The sequence below is a fragment of the Acinonyx jubatus genome, chromosome X (assembly GCF_027475565.1).
Source record: "Acinonyx jubatus isolate Ajub_Pintada_27869175 chromosome X, VMU_Ajub_asm_v1.0, whole genome shotgun sequence".
In the NCBI taxonomy this organism is placed as follows: Eukaryota; Metazoa; Chordata; class Mammalia; order Carnivora; family Felidae; genus Acinonyx; species Acinonyx jubatus.
Genome location: NC_069389.1, coordinates 98,394,512 through 98,407,111, shown reverse-complemented (window position 1 = coordinate 98,407,111; position 12,600 = coordinate 98,394,512). Strand labels below are relative to the sequence as shown.

Sequence of the window (12,600 nt, the reverse complement as noted above, 5' to 3'; positions counted from 1 at the left end):
GTTGGGGGTTATTGCTCCTAATCTCCATGTTGTTCAAGGGTCAACTGTATATTAGATCTTACCAAATCTCTTGAATCTGTCTCTTCCACTCTGTACTGCCACTATAACTCATTTCTTTTATCTGGAGTATTATGGTGCCTTGTATTTATTGTTTCTTCAAGATCCCTTGGTGACTAACCATTGCCTGCAGATTACAATGTGTCAACCTTTATGGTGTGGTGATGTGAGACATCTTTTGTGATCTGTCCCTCCCCATTTCCAACCTCTTTCCCTGCCAATTCTACCTCCAACCGTACCGAGTCCAGTTAAGTTTCCCTCAGTGTGCTGTGGTCCTCTTTATCTTTGCATATGTTTTTCGTTTCTTTTGTTGGTACAGGTTTTTCCTCCCTAACTGGTGACCTCATCCTTGGAGGGTGGGCTCCAGTGTTAACCATCTCATGAAGCCTTCCGTAGCACATACTGCCAAGCACAATCGACTGTTCTTTATTTGCACCACCACTGTCCCATATGCATGTGATGCTATCATACCACTGAGAACATGGCTAGGATTATTTGCCTTTTATATAATTATCTAATCTTCTGAATAGTTTATACATGCACATTGTTTAAATTTCAATAAATACAAAAAGGTAGATAGTAAGAAGTCTCACACCCTACCCCCCATCCACTCAGTCCTCCTAAAGGAAAAAAGGAGCCACTGTTTACTTTCTCATTTATTCTTCCAGATATTTTTATGTGTATACAGGTGAATACAAAGATACTGTTCTCCCTTTTTGTACTATTGATAGCATATAATTAGTACTGTTCTGTAATTTGCTGTACTTGTTAGAGAATGTAAAATGTAAAAAATAGGTTGACTCTGTCTCCCCAGCTGGACTAAGCTTGAGAGCAGGAGCTATTATTCATCCTTGTATTCCTAGTGCTTAGCTCTTTGCCTGTCATAGAAGACATTAATAAGAATGAATTGATTAATAAAAATATTTATCACAGAAGGATATGTGTAGAATTTTTAATGTACTTGGGTTTTTGTTGTATTTGTTAGTTGTAACTATTTCACCAGGCTTGAACAATATGATTTTGGTATTGATTGAAGTTTGTATGTTGGGAAGGGAATATATTAATTTATTACTTGCAGAATTTCACAAATTTTGATTACTGTTTAAAAAATGAATTTGCTGTAAGGCATTCAGTAATTCATTCCACACATGCTCACTGATTGTGTTCCATATGCCAGACACCGTGCGTGGTAGCTTGAGGGGGAGACAAAATCAAGAATCTATTCCTTTTATTTTTATTTTTAGTTTTAGTTTTAGTTTATGTTTATGTTTATGTTTATTTTTATTTTTATTTTTTTTCTCTCCAGGGTGGAGGCAGAAGGGAATGGGATAAAAAGTATAGAGAAGAAGGGTTTGCTTTGGCAGTAGGATGACCACTTGAAATAGTAGGCTCAGAAGTAAGGACAGGTGGTAGTAAGTTTGAAGGTGGAGCAGAGTATAGCCAAAGTTTAAAACTTGACAGATCTCTCTTCTGTGGGGGAAAAGGGAAACTGGGCCATGGAGAATGGGAAAGGGAAGCAGTTGATGATGAAATAATTTTGATTGATGGGTCAGTTTTGTCATAAGAAACTTCTTAATTAAGTTTGTTACTTCCAGAATTGTTCCATTCTTTGAACTATCAACTGAATTCATTATTTGCTTCATCATACTGTATTTTCATTCTAGAAAGCTTTCAGTTGTCAGCTTTTAAAGTTCCTAGATTTGTTTTTAAAGTTTATTTATTTATTTTGAGAGAGAGAAAGGAGAGAGAGCACAAACAGGGGAGGGGCAGAGAGAGAGAGAGAGGAGAGAGAGAATCCAAAGCAGGCTTCACACTTGGCACACGGCCCAACATGGGGCTTGATCCCAGGACCGTGAGATCATGACCTGAGCCGAAATCAAGAGTCAGCTGCCTAACCACTGAGCCACCAGGTGCCCCTTTAAGTTTGTAGATGTATTATGTAATGTCAGAAGAATTTAAGATGCTGTGTAATAATTTTGAGCTGTAAGCATTTCATAGATGTAAGTTTTCCAGAATGTCAGTAAAAGAATACTGAGCAGAGGAAGAATTAAAGAGGAAGAAAAGGAGTAGAATTGATTTTTCAGAAATGGTTTCCTTTCAAAAATTATTTACATGAAAACCAGAGAACTTCCTATATCAAGGAATGCGGCATTAGCTATTACTCTATTAGGGTAACTGAGACAGATGGTATGAGGTATTTCATTGCATTACACTAAATTTTGTATTTTAATCCCTAAGCTGATAAATGAGCCCATCTAAATCTAAAATAATTCTGATTTGCTACAAGAGTTTTATGTGCTTGTAGAGTACATTAGGAGTTTTTGCTTATTAGACTTACTGTAAAATGGAAATGTGTATATTACAAATGTTAAGCATCAATATAAAATCTTAATATCCTTTGGTAGAATGCCTAATCAAAATAGCCTAAGGCCTACAGTAAAGTATATGAAGAATTTGGTTGTTTACATAGATCCATTTTAGATACTTGGGAAATACCTGTTTTTTCTTTTGTTTTTATGATACAACAAAGCTGTCAACATTGTGAGGGAAATGACTTAATTAAGATGATCCGTGCCACCTTTTTCTCCTCTTGTAGGCGTCTAACCAAGGAAAATGTGAAGCCTTCTGGAAGACAAATTGGGAAATTGAGCCACAGCAATCCAACCATTTTGTTTGATTATGTATGTTTTGAGGTTAATATTGCTTTAAGGGATATTTCTTTTTGTTATCTTTAAATCAGGACAAGTGGAAATGGAATGATGAAGTTTTAAAAATGGTAGTTTTAGGGGAAAAAAATCTTTAGCAAATGAGACATCATATAATCTAAAACCAAAACAGCATAGAATATATTTAACACATTGATCTAATTTTTTGGTAATATATAACAATGCTACTGTTATAAATAATCTAATACTGTCTTATTTACCATATGTTGATTTAGAGAAATATTAATAAAGAGATGCATTATATATGATTTTAGTTGTTAGAAACATTTGAATAGCATTTCATTCAAGCATAGCACTTTCATATTTAGAAAGAGATTTCTAAAAGACATTTGGCATTTATCATTCCGAAATTCAAGTTATTCCTGGAATTATTTCCTAATTGGAAAATGTAGCTTATGAAAATATTTTCTAAAGAAACGGAATAGATCTTATATAAATACAAAATAGAAGCTACTTTATTTTTAAGCATGGTTTCTTAAAAAATATAGCCATAATTTAGCACAGAACGCCTCTTTTGATGAGTCAATGCCATCTATTCTTTGCTCTTATCTTCCAGATCTTATCACAAATACAGAAGTATGATAACTTAATAACACCTGTAGTAGATTCATTGAAATACCTGACTTCATTGAATTATGATGTTTTGGCCTGTATCCTTTCAAGTGAACTAACACATAGATTTCACATTTCATAGACCTTAATGGTGAACATTTTAGTTTCATTATTTTTTTTCATTGTAAGTTCCATTAGTAGCCATATGAGGTTGATTCAGGTGGCTGATCTGAAGGTTGGCCAGCCAGGAGTTTGTGTATACGTGTCTATGTTGTATATAGGGAGAGAACAATGTTATGTTTACTAAACATCGTGATACAGGTGAAATCTGTCTTGCTTGCTGAAAGATGGAAAAGTGGCTAAAGAAGAAAAGTTGGTACTACATGGAGTGTAATTTTCAATGATTTGTAATAACTTGAAGCTAACAATTGTTTTCCAAGATGTGGTATTTTGTTGTTTTAAGGGTCTTTATTAGAGATTGTAGTGACCTAAAATTTTTCCTTAATGTATGAAAGATTGTATCATTGAAGCTTTAGCTAATCCGGAAAAGGAGAGAATGAAACATGACGACACAACCATCTCAAGCTGGCTTCAGAGTAAGTATTTTTATTTTTCCAAGGATGAAATTTCCATCTGTTGCAATTGCCATGTTATATATTCTATTACCCATGCTAAGAGCCTGTTTGTCAAGAGGTGCTGAGAATACTTAGCCACTTGGCTTGTTCTCAAGCTGGACGTCCAAGTCTTTGGCTGCGTAAGGAAGTTCATATAGTACTTATTCATTTTCCAACTCAAGAGTCCAGTATTGGCTATGATAGAATTTGTGCAAGCATTACTGGGGAGATGAAAATTCCCTTCTATTATTTCAGTGGAATTAATCTTAAAGGAACTATTGTCTTTTCTCTCTATCCTGACGTTTCAGTCATCTTAACAGAACAAAAACTTGTTTGTTAACAAAAAACACTACTTTATTTTTTAATTTCTTATGCTTTTGATTTCTAGCAGTGAGTTCCCTTTTCTTTCAACCTATCACGTTTGATAGCTGAATCTTGTAGTAGCTCCCCATTGCCCTTTAAAGTCTGAAATCTGGATTAAGTCATGTAAGTAAGTTCTTTTGGAATCAAGTCCTTACTCAGTGTATTAGCCTCATCTTTTGCCCCTCCCCAATGTTCTAGGTTCCATTAATACTGAACTTGTACTTTCCATGGCCTTTTTTGCACGTGTTATTGCCTCTACTTGGAATACCCTTCCATGCTGCAGCCTCATTTCCTCCACCACGTCTTCTACTTATTCATTAGATTTCAGCTTAGAGGTCACTTTTCTTCAGAAGGCTTTCCCTATTAATGTTCCTACCCAAAGGTCAGAATTAGGTGCTCTGTTTCTGTATTCCCATGGAACCTTTTATTCATCATAGTTATGTCAGTTCACTTTTCTGTATCCCTCATTAGACTGTAAGCTCCTTGAGGGCAGGACTTGTGTTTTGTCCATTATCCTTTAGATGCTCAGCAAATAATTGTTGAAAAGGCTACAGATCACTTGATTTTTACTGGGATCTCCTCTTCTTGTCTTGACTGGGGTTTTCTCCTTACTCATGATGTGATAAGGACTATTGGTAAAAATTGGTCGTTTGTTTGCTTCTTGGTCTGGCAATGCTTTACCTGTTTGCTTGCCTCTCCACAACTAGTAGCATGTTTCTAGATAAAAAGAGATTTTTTGTGTGTGACTCAAACATTTGAGAGGCAGGTGTTTTGTTGATCATTCAAATTTACTGAGTGATCTGCAAGATTTTGTTGTGGCCTGGTTAATTGTTGTGGCCCAACAGGCTCTGGAATCAGGTCGTATAGGTTTGAATCATTGTGCTACCTCATACCAACTATGTGACATGTTCCTTATTGATAGGTTGATAACAACCTGAGATGATTATTGCAAAAATTAAATGAGATAATTAACATTAAAGTACTTAGTACAGTGCTTCGCATATGTATGCTCAAGAAATATTAGCTGTTATTAATTCTAAAACTCCATTCAATGGCATCAGCAATACAAGTATTCCTAGCTCATTTTGTTTTAGAGATTGAGTTAGTTGAGAAATGGCGCTTAATATTGTGTTTTTTTTTTGTTTTTGTTTTTGTTTTTTGTTTTATGAACTGTTTTTTAAAAGCCCTATTTTTTTATTTCATATAGGTCTGGCTAGTTTCTGTGGTGCAGTTTTTCGTAAATATCCAATTGATCTTGCTGGTCTTCTTCAATATGTGGCTAATCAGCTAAAGGCAGGCAAAAGGTATTCATAGCAAATTATATGTAAATGAAATTCAGTAATTAGAGTACTTCTGGTGGTATTGGGATATTGAGATTGCTATTATCCTGAAAAACTGTTGGTTGTAGGCTTAAGTAGAATAGTTGCTCACTTATATATATGGAATTCTTTAATTAAAAGAAATTGTAATTTCATACATAAATACTTTTTTACACAAATGTAATATTTGGCCATATATATAATTCATTAAAAAGACAATTCATTTTGACTACCTATTAGGCTCTTGAATAAGTGGTTAGTTAATATGGTATATTGTAAATCTTCTTATGACAAGACATATTACATTATTGATTATGCTGCTGGACAGTAATTGAACTTTACATTAAGCATATGGTAGGAACATGTTTATTTTGAGGGTGTATATAGTATTTTTGAAACAATTTTTTTAAAAAATATGGACTTCAGAGATTACGTACAGCTTGCATACCTTTTGGATAACATTCTCTTTTCTTTATAAATACTGAATTTTATTGTTTTATTCTGGACCCATATCACTGCTTAGAATTGGAATTAGTGTGTATCTTAAACCTCCTCAGCAGTAGACGGACTAGACTCGAAGAACTGGAAATTGTTCCTGAAAACTTTCTGGTAGAAAGCAAACAAAAGTTTTAAAGCTATCTGCTCTTCCACACAAGTATTACCTAAGTAATTCTTGACAGATTCTTATTTTGGATTAGAGAACACTGAAAAAAATAATTAGATTTTAGGATTTTATCAGCACATCGCACTCTGCGCATCTGTCCACCATTCCTATACATTTTACTCTTCTGTGTCTATGGGCCAGGAGAATGTAATGTTATTTTTAAGTCTATAGCTCAGTTTTCTTTACTGTGAATATAGTTTTTAATTAAAAGATAGTTTAAAGAAAAATTAAAATATTTCGTTGGTACTTGTTGCATACTAATTTGCATGGAGGGCTCTCTTGTTTTCAAAACCTATGTTTAGGGAAGGCAAGACAAGTTGAGAGAGTAAGCACTCAATAAGAATCTTCAAACACTGCCTTTTATCTATTTTTAACTTGTGTCTTGCGTATGTCTAGCTTTACGTTTGGGAACACGTCTGTATTTGTTTTGTAGGAAAGAAGGTTTCCACTTAATCTTCATTACTTAACTAATTAAAGAGGATCTTGAAAGTCATATGTTGTTATTTCCATTGATAGTCCTAAGCTTTGAGAATTAAAATGAGTAACTATTGGCACAATAACAAATGTTTTTAAGGCTGTCATCTTAGGCTCATACACTGCAACTTGGAACTTCGTTCCCTTCCTTTTTTTTCTTTCTCCTATCCCTCACTCCCTCCATTCCTTCCAAGTGTGTGTGATTGTTTAGAGAGATGGCTCTATACCGTCAAATATATATATTGGCCACCTTGTACTGGAGGATAAAAAAATGCTGTGAAGAAGTGAAGGGGATTAAGAGTACACTTACCATGATGAGCACTGAGTAATGTATAGCACTGTTGAATCACTGTATGAGTAAAACTGACATAAACTGTATGTTAATTATACTTGAATTAAAAAATAAATAAAAAACATTTAAAAATGCTATGAAGGGCTTTTGGGCCAAGTGATAAAAAATAAAAGATGAACTATAGATTAAAGTATTGAATCAGTGTTAGATTTACTAAAGTTGATAACTATGCTGTGGTTATGTAAGAGAATAATTATATTCTTGGAAATACATTCTTAGGAATTTTAGGGGTAAAATGTGCCCTTAAAAGTGATGTTACTTACTAAATAAGTTACTCTCAAATGGTTTGAAAAAATTGTGTGTGTGTGTGTGTGTGTGTGTGTGTGTGTGTGTGTGTGTGTGTGTAGAGGGAGGGAGAGAAAACAAACGATAAAGAGAACAGGAGTCCAAATGTTAATAGGTGAAGTCAGGGTAAAGGGTATATGGCAGTGCTTTGTACTATTTTTTATCTTTACGTACTGTCTGTATGTTTGAAATTATTCCCAAGAAAATGTTAAAGTAAATATATTACATGTCTCAAATATTGTTCAGTATAGTTCCAGAATGCAGTTTTTCCTTAAAAACCACATTAGCCCCTTTCCGCTCCATATTTACATACAAGCAATTTAGGGATTCTCAGCATGTTAATTGTAATATATTGTAACTTTTATGTTTGAAGTTTCAACTCTAGACTGTTTCTTATTTTTTCTAAATAGTTTTGACCTGCTTATATTGAAAGAAGTGGTACAAAAAATGGCAGGAATAGAAATAACAGAGGAAATGACGATGGAGCAACTAGAGGCCATGACTGGTGGAGAGCAACTAAAAGCTGAGGTGAGAGTTGCTAGTTTTTTTATGGACTTTTTAAGTTCAAAATAGATGCATGCTCATACTAACGAATCCAAACAACACGTAAGTACATGAAGCCAAATGTCAAAGCCATGCATAACCCTCCTCTCATGGCTGTCCTCATCTCCCTTTTGAAAACTGATATACTAGTTATTTAAGCCCTTTCAAACAGCTGAAACAAAGTATAAAAGACAGCAGTGCATCTGTAAGGGAAGTAAATACCAAGTGTTCTGTGGTCCTTGATATCCTAACTGGTGTTAATCTGAACATCATCACTCTGTTGTTGAATCTTGAAACTAGTGACTGTAATCAGCAATTGTGTCACTAAAATAAATTTGTGAAGAGAGGAAAGGAATGTAGAATAAGTTTTTAATCTTCAGGATTGTAACTGATCCTCTTCTGTGTCTTTTTCAAATCAGATAGCATGTGTTATGTACTATGCGCTGGTAAATTTATGTCTTCTCTTGTGCAGGGTGGTTATTTTGGCCAGATCAGAAACACTAAAAAATCCTCCCAGAGATTAAAAGATGCACTATTGGACCATGATCTTGCTCTTCCTCTCTGTTTGCTTATGGCTCAGCAGAGGAATGGGGTAATCTTCCAGGAAGGTGGAGAGAAACATTTGAAACTTGTGGGAAAACTCTATGATCAGGCAAGTTAAAGTGGCTTTTGTGCTTGTGTGGATTTCTTTTTTATCCTGATAGTGGAAAATATGGAATGTGGTATAATTTTCATTTATTTATTTATTTATTTTTTGTTTTTAAATGTTTATTTTGAGAGAGAGCACGCGCAGGGGAGAGGCAAAGAGAGAGGGAGAGAGAACCCTAAGCAGGCTCTGTGCTGTCAGCACAGAGCCCAACGCAGGGCTCAGTCTCAAGAACTGTGAGATCATGACCTGAGCCAAAATCAAGAGTCAGATGCATAACTGACCGAGCCACCCAGACGCCCCAGAATGCGATATAATTTTTAAAATGTCATTTGCACATCATATGAGTGTGAAACAGCTCTAATGTAAAATAGGCATTTTTGAACTAGGGGGTATTTCTGTGAAAATTATGGTATTTAAGAGAAGGCTCTAGGAAACGTAATCATATGTATAAGATTTTTAATTTAAGTAGTTAACTTCAAGTTATTTGCTCTCATATCTTTTCCTGATCTCTGGAAATCTGGAAATTCAGTCAGAACAAAGTAGATGTGATGTTTATAAAATATTTCTGTAAATATTAGGCACCAAAACCTGTGATTAGCCTACAAGATGTGTTTACCACCAACTGTATTACAAGGGAAAAAAGAGATCACATATATTTTATAAATGAAGTTTTCCTCTTTTAAGGGCAAGGAAATTCTGTATACGTAAAACTGTTGTTTTATGTGATGTAGGGGAAGTATATTCTACTAAAAGTGACGAAATAATAGCTTGGAACTTGAGACCTGGTTGAACATTAAAGCCTTAGGTTGATGAACTTTTCAGGGCCTTGGTATCTTTTGTGGTAATATGATTACATGATGATGTTTATAGATTGTCTTTAAAGTTCTTCTAAGTTGTAAAATTTGAATTCTTTATTGTTAATCAAAATATTGTTAAAATGACCTATTGTAATCATTTTGGAAAATGTTTATGTCGGTTTTGTAAAGTGGTAGCACATTTGTGTTTTTTGTCTTATTTTTTAAATTTAGTGTCATGATACCCTGGTACAGTTTGGTGGGTTTTTAGCATCTAATCTAAGCACAGAAGATTATATAAAGCGAGTGCCTTCAATTGATGTGCTCTGTAATGAATTTCATACACCCCATGATGCAGCATTTTTCCTGTCTAGGCCAATGTATGCACACCACATTTCGGTAAGTGTAAGTGTCTTTGCTGCCATTCAAGAATGATTCCAAAGTAGTTCTTAACTATAAATGTGTTTTAGTTTGAAATAGATATAGATTACATGTCTCTTGGAGACATTTTTTAAAGTTTATTTCTTTTGAGAGAGACGGAGACTGAGTACAAAGCGGGGAGGGGCAGAGAGAGAGGTGAGAGAAAATCCCAAACAGGCTCCACACTGTCAGCACAGAGCCCAGTGCCGGGCTCGATCCTATAAACCATGAGATTATGACCTGAGCCAAATCCAAGAGTCAGATGCTCAACCCAACTGAGCCACTCGGGTGCCCCTTGGAGAGTTATTCTTTTGTTAACGTTCATCTCTGAGAGGTGTACGATGACAATGCTCCCTCTAAATGTAAGTCTCACTGGTGCTATAATTTTACTGTTACTGTACCCCCAGTTGTCCAGGTTGATGTCGTATGGGCCCTTTAGAGCTAACTATAGTGCTCAAACATTAGTGTAGATGAGCGTCACCAATGAAGCATCCTAGAAACTCGTCCTGTGTCCCCAGATTCTAATTTAGTGACTTGCATAGTACCTGGGAATTTGTTTTGTTTTTGTTTTTTAATAAGCACTGGTTGATTCTGATGCAGGAAGATATGATAATGTCATTCTGCGGAATACTCCCACGGAATACAGAGGGTACTATTTCTTCAGTTGACAATATCCCCGTCAGATAGTTGACTTGCTGTTCGTACTGCCTTGAGAGAAATAAAGAGACTAACAGAAAGACTTAACCACCCCAAACACTCTAAAAACTCTTGTAGTCTGTGTTGTGTAACTTCTCAGAAAGGGACATTCATGGTTCTTGTTTTCTTTCTCTCCCTGCTAAATGAGACGCCTAAAAAGAAAAAACGACAAAAGCAAGCCAGAGCCTTCCCAAGCAGAGTATCCCACTAGCGACTGTAAGGATGTTGGGGGAAGAGGACACTGCCCTCCCTCCTTTTCTCTCTCTGCCACCTGGACTCTTGCCTGCAAAGCAGTGACCTGGAAGGGGAATGGGCTTTTCCTTTCCCTTCGGACCATGGTTAGCCCTCTGTTTGGAAACCGTGGTACTTCTCCACTCTGACTGGAGCCCCAGTGTATTCTTCATCTTTGCGTAGGCTTGAATTCTGGCCCTTCTGTTTATTTGTTGTTGTCTGTACTGGGTAAGGCTTTTCACTCCAGATTTTGGGGAAGATCTCTGTCCTTTCTTTTAAACTAGGATCCTTCTTTGTTCCCAGTAGAAACACAGAATTGTGTAGTATAGGTGTGGAGAAAAGACGCTGAGAAATTTGGGGTCTAATTGATCATTTAATCAACCATCAGCTGTTAGTGTTTACATATCAACTGGTGCAGTGTCACACTTCCCTCTAACAACTGTTAATTGATTTAATTATCACTTTCAGCGTTATGCAACAATCCTGTTGCTATTTCTGCTATCTTCTCTGAAGGGAAAGGGGGGCAAGGGGTAGGATTAGGCCTCTTTTTTCCCTTTAGAATCTCTCAATCCAGGAAATTGTATGCTCTTTTTGCATAGTTGTGTCTTGTGTTGTTGCCCCATCCCTCAGTAGGTCAGTCTCAGCTATGCACCAGGGGACCTGCTTTCTTGAAGGACTGAGGTGGGAGAATTGCTTCATCTCAGGAATTCTGCCCTGCCCTGTGCTATACTGAGAAGTGAACACACTAATCCGCGATATTGAACCCTAGCAAACAGGAACACCTGGTTGCCTGAGGTTGGCTGAACTTTTCCAGGTCAGAAAATGGAGCAGGCCATTCCTACCAATAGCTACCTCTTCTGTAGCCTGTGTAAAATATTAGGTCTTTGTCATTTAAGAGATACAAATTCTAAACTGAGAAATGTCATTTCCCCGTCAGGGTTGCAGAAGAAAACAAAGGGCCACATAGAGGTGACTATACAGACAAGTCAGGGATAAGTCTGTTACTGACAGACCACATTGGAAAGGGAGTTCTTTGGAAACCTTGGTTGCGCTAGATGGACATCCAGATTTCCCTAGAGGAGCCTTGCTTTTGCTTCTTGGGTGAGGACCTCTCTTGAAGAAACTTCGAGGAGAGGGTGTGAATGCTGGGGGACTGCCGGGTCCCTTCCGTAAATGGACTGCCATCGGGCCCTCATGGGAGTGATTTAGCCGACCAAACACTGTTCAGGTTACTGGGCCAACAGGAGCTTTTTGAACAGTCGTTAGAAGTATAGCAGTAACTGTGGATATCCGTTCTAGTCATGGATTTAGTGCCCCAAGTGACTTGAGATGTAGAGCTGCTATGCCTCTTTATTTGACTGAAGGTGTAAGCTTGAAGAGGGAGTTATACTGACTTCAGATGAGGAAATCTTCATCGTAGTTAAATATGAAGTACAGCTGTCTTTTCTCATCAAGCCTTTTTTTTTTTTTTTCTTTTTAACTAGATGGGGACTAGGTGGGTGCCTAGCAATAGTAGTGATACTCAGAACCAGACGACTGGGGAGACGAGGGCTGTCATACCACATCATTGCCCCCTCATGCCTATAACTTAATTTTCAGTTTTAATTGTTGAGACCCACCTTGCAACACAGTTAGGAAAGAAAGGCTTTCCCCCAGTTCATGTTCTAGATCTTGCCCAAATCAGGTAGCCAAGCTATCTTGTACAGATAGTTTTAGCACTGATTATCCTACGTTTTGTTAGAACCTCAGCAGATGTCATTCCGCCTCACATAGGTTCATATTAGTTACCATCAACAGGACCTGGCCTCAGAGGTGAAAGACCCTTCCTTATCCTGGCCATTCTCTCGGGTCTGTGATGTAA

General features: G+C 36.6%; 1 protein-coding gene across 16 annotated transcripts in view; it reads left to right on the top strand.

Annotated features, from left to right (window-relative positions):
• Window positions 1–12,600, top strand: part of THOC2 (THO complex subunit 2) — a 112,264-nt gene that overhangs the window by 72,561 nt on the left and 27,103 nt on the right. For 11 of the 16 annotated variants that reach the window (XR_008289854.1, XR_008289855.1, XR_008289856.1 and 8 more), the window contains 7 exons: window positions 2,654–2,750; window positions 3,340–3,433; window positions 3,851–3,931; window positions 5,520–5,616; window positions 7,817–7,934; window positions 8,422–8,601; window positions 9,627–9,791. Coding sequence is in view for 13 of the 16 variants with exons in the window: in XM_053201624.1 (XP_053057599.1) it covers window positions 2,654–2,750; window positions 3,340–3,433; window positions 3,851–3,931; window positions 5,520–5,616; window positions 7,817–7,934; window positions 8,422–8,601; window positions 9,627–9,791 (832 nt within the window). In the remaining 3 variants the exon portion in view is untranslated. The remainder of the gene's footprint in view (window positions 1–2,653; window positions 2,751–3,339; window positions 3,434–3,850; window positions 3,932–5,519; window positions 5,617–7,816; window positions 7,935–8,421; window positions 8,602–9,626; window positions 9,792–12,600) is intronic. The other 5 variants (XM_053201625.1, XM_027054319.2, XM_027054318.2 and 2 more) reach the window with 1 other exon arrangement.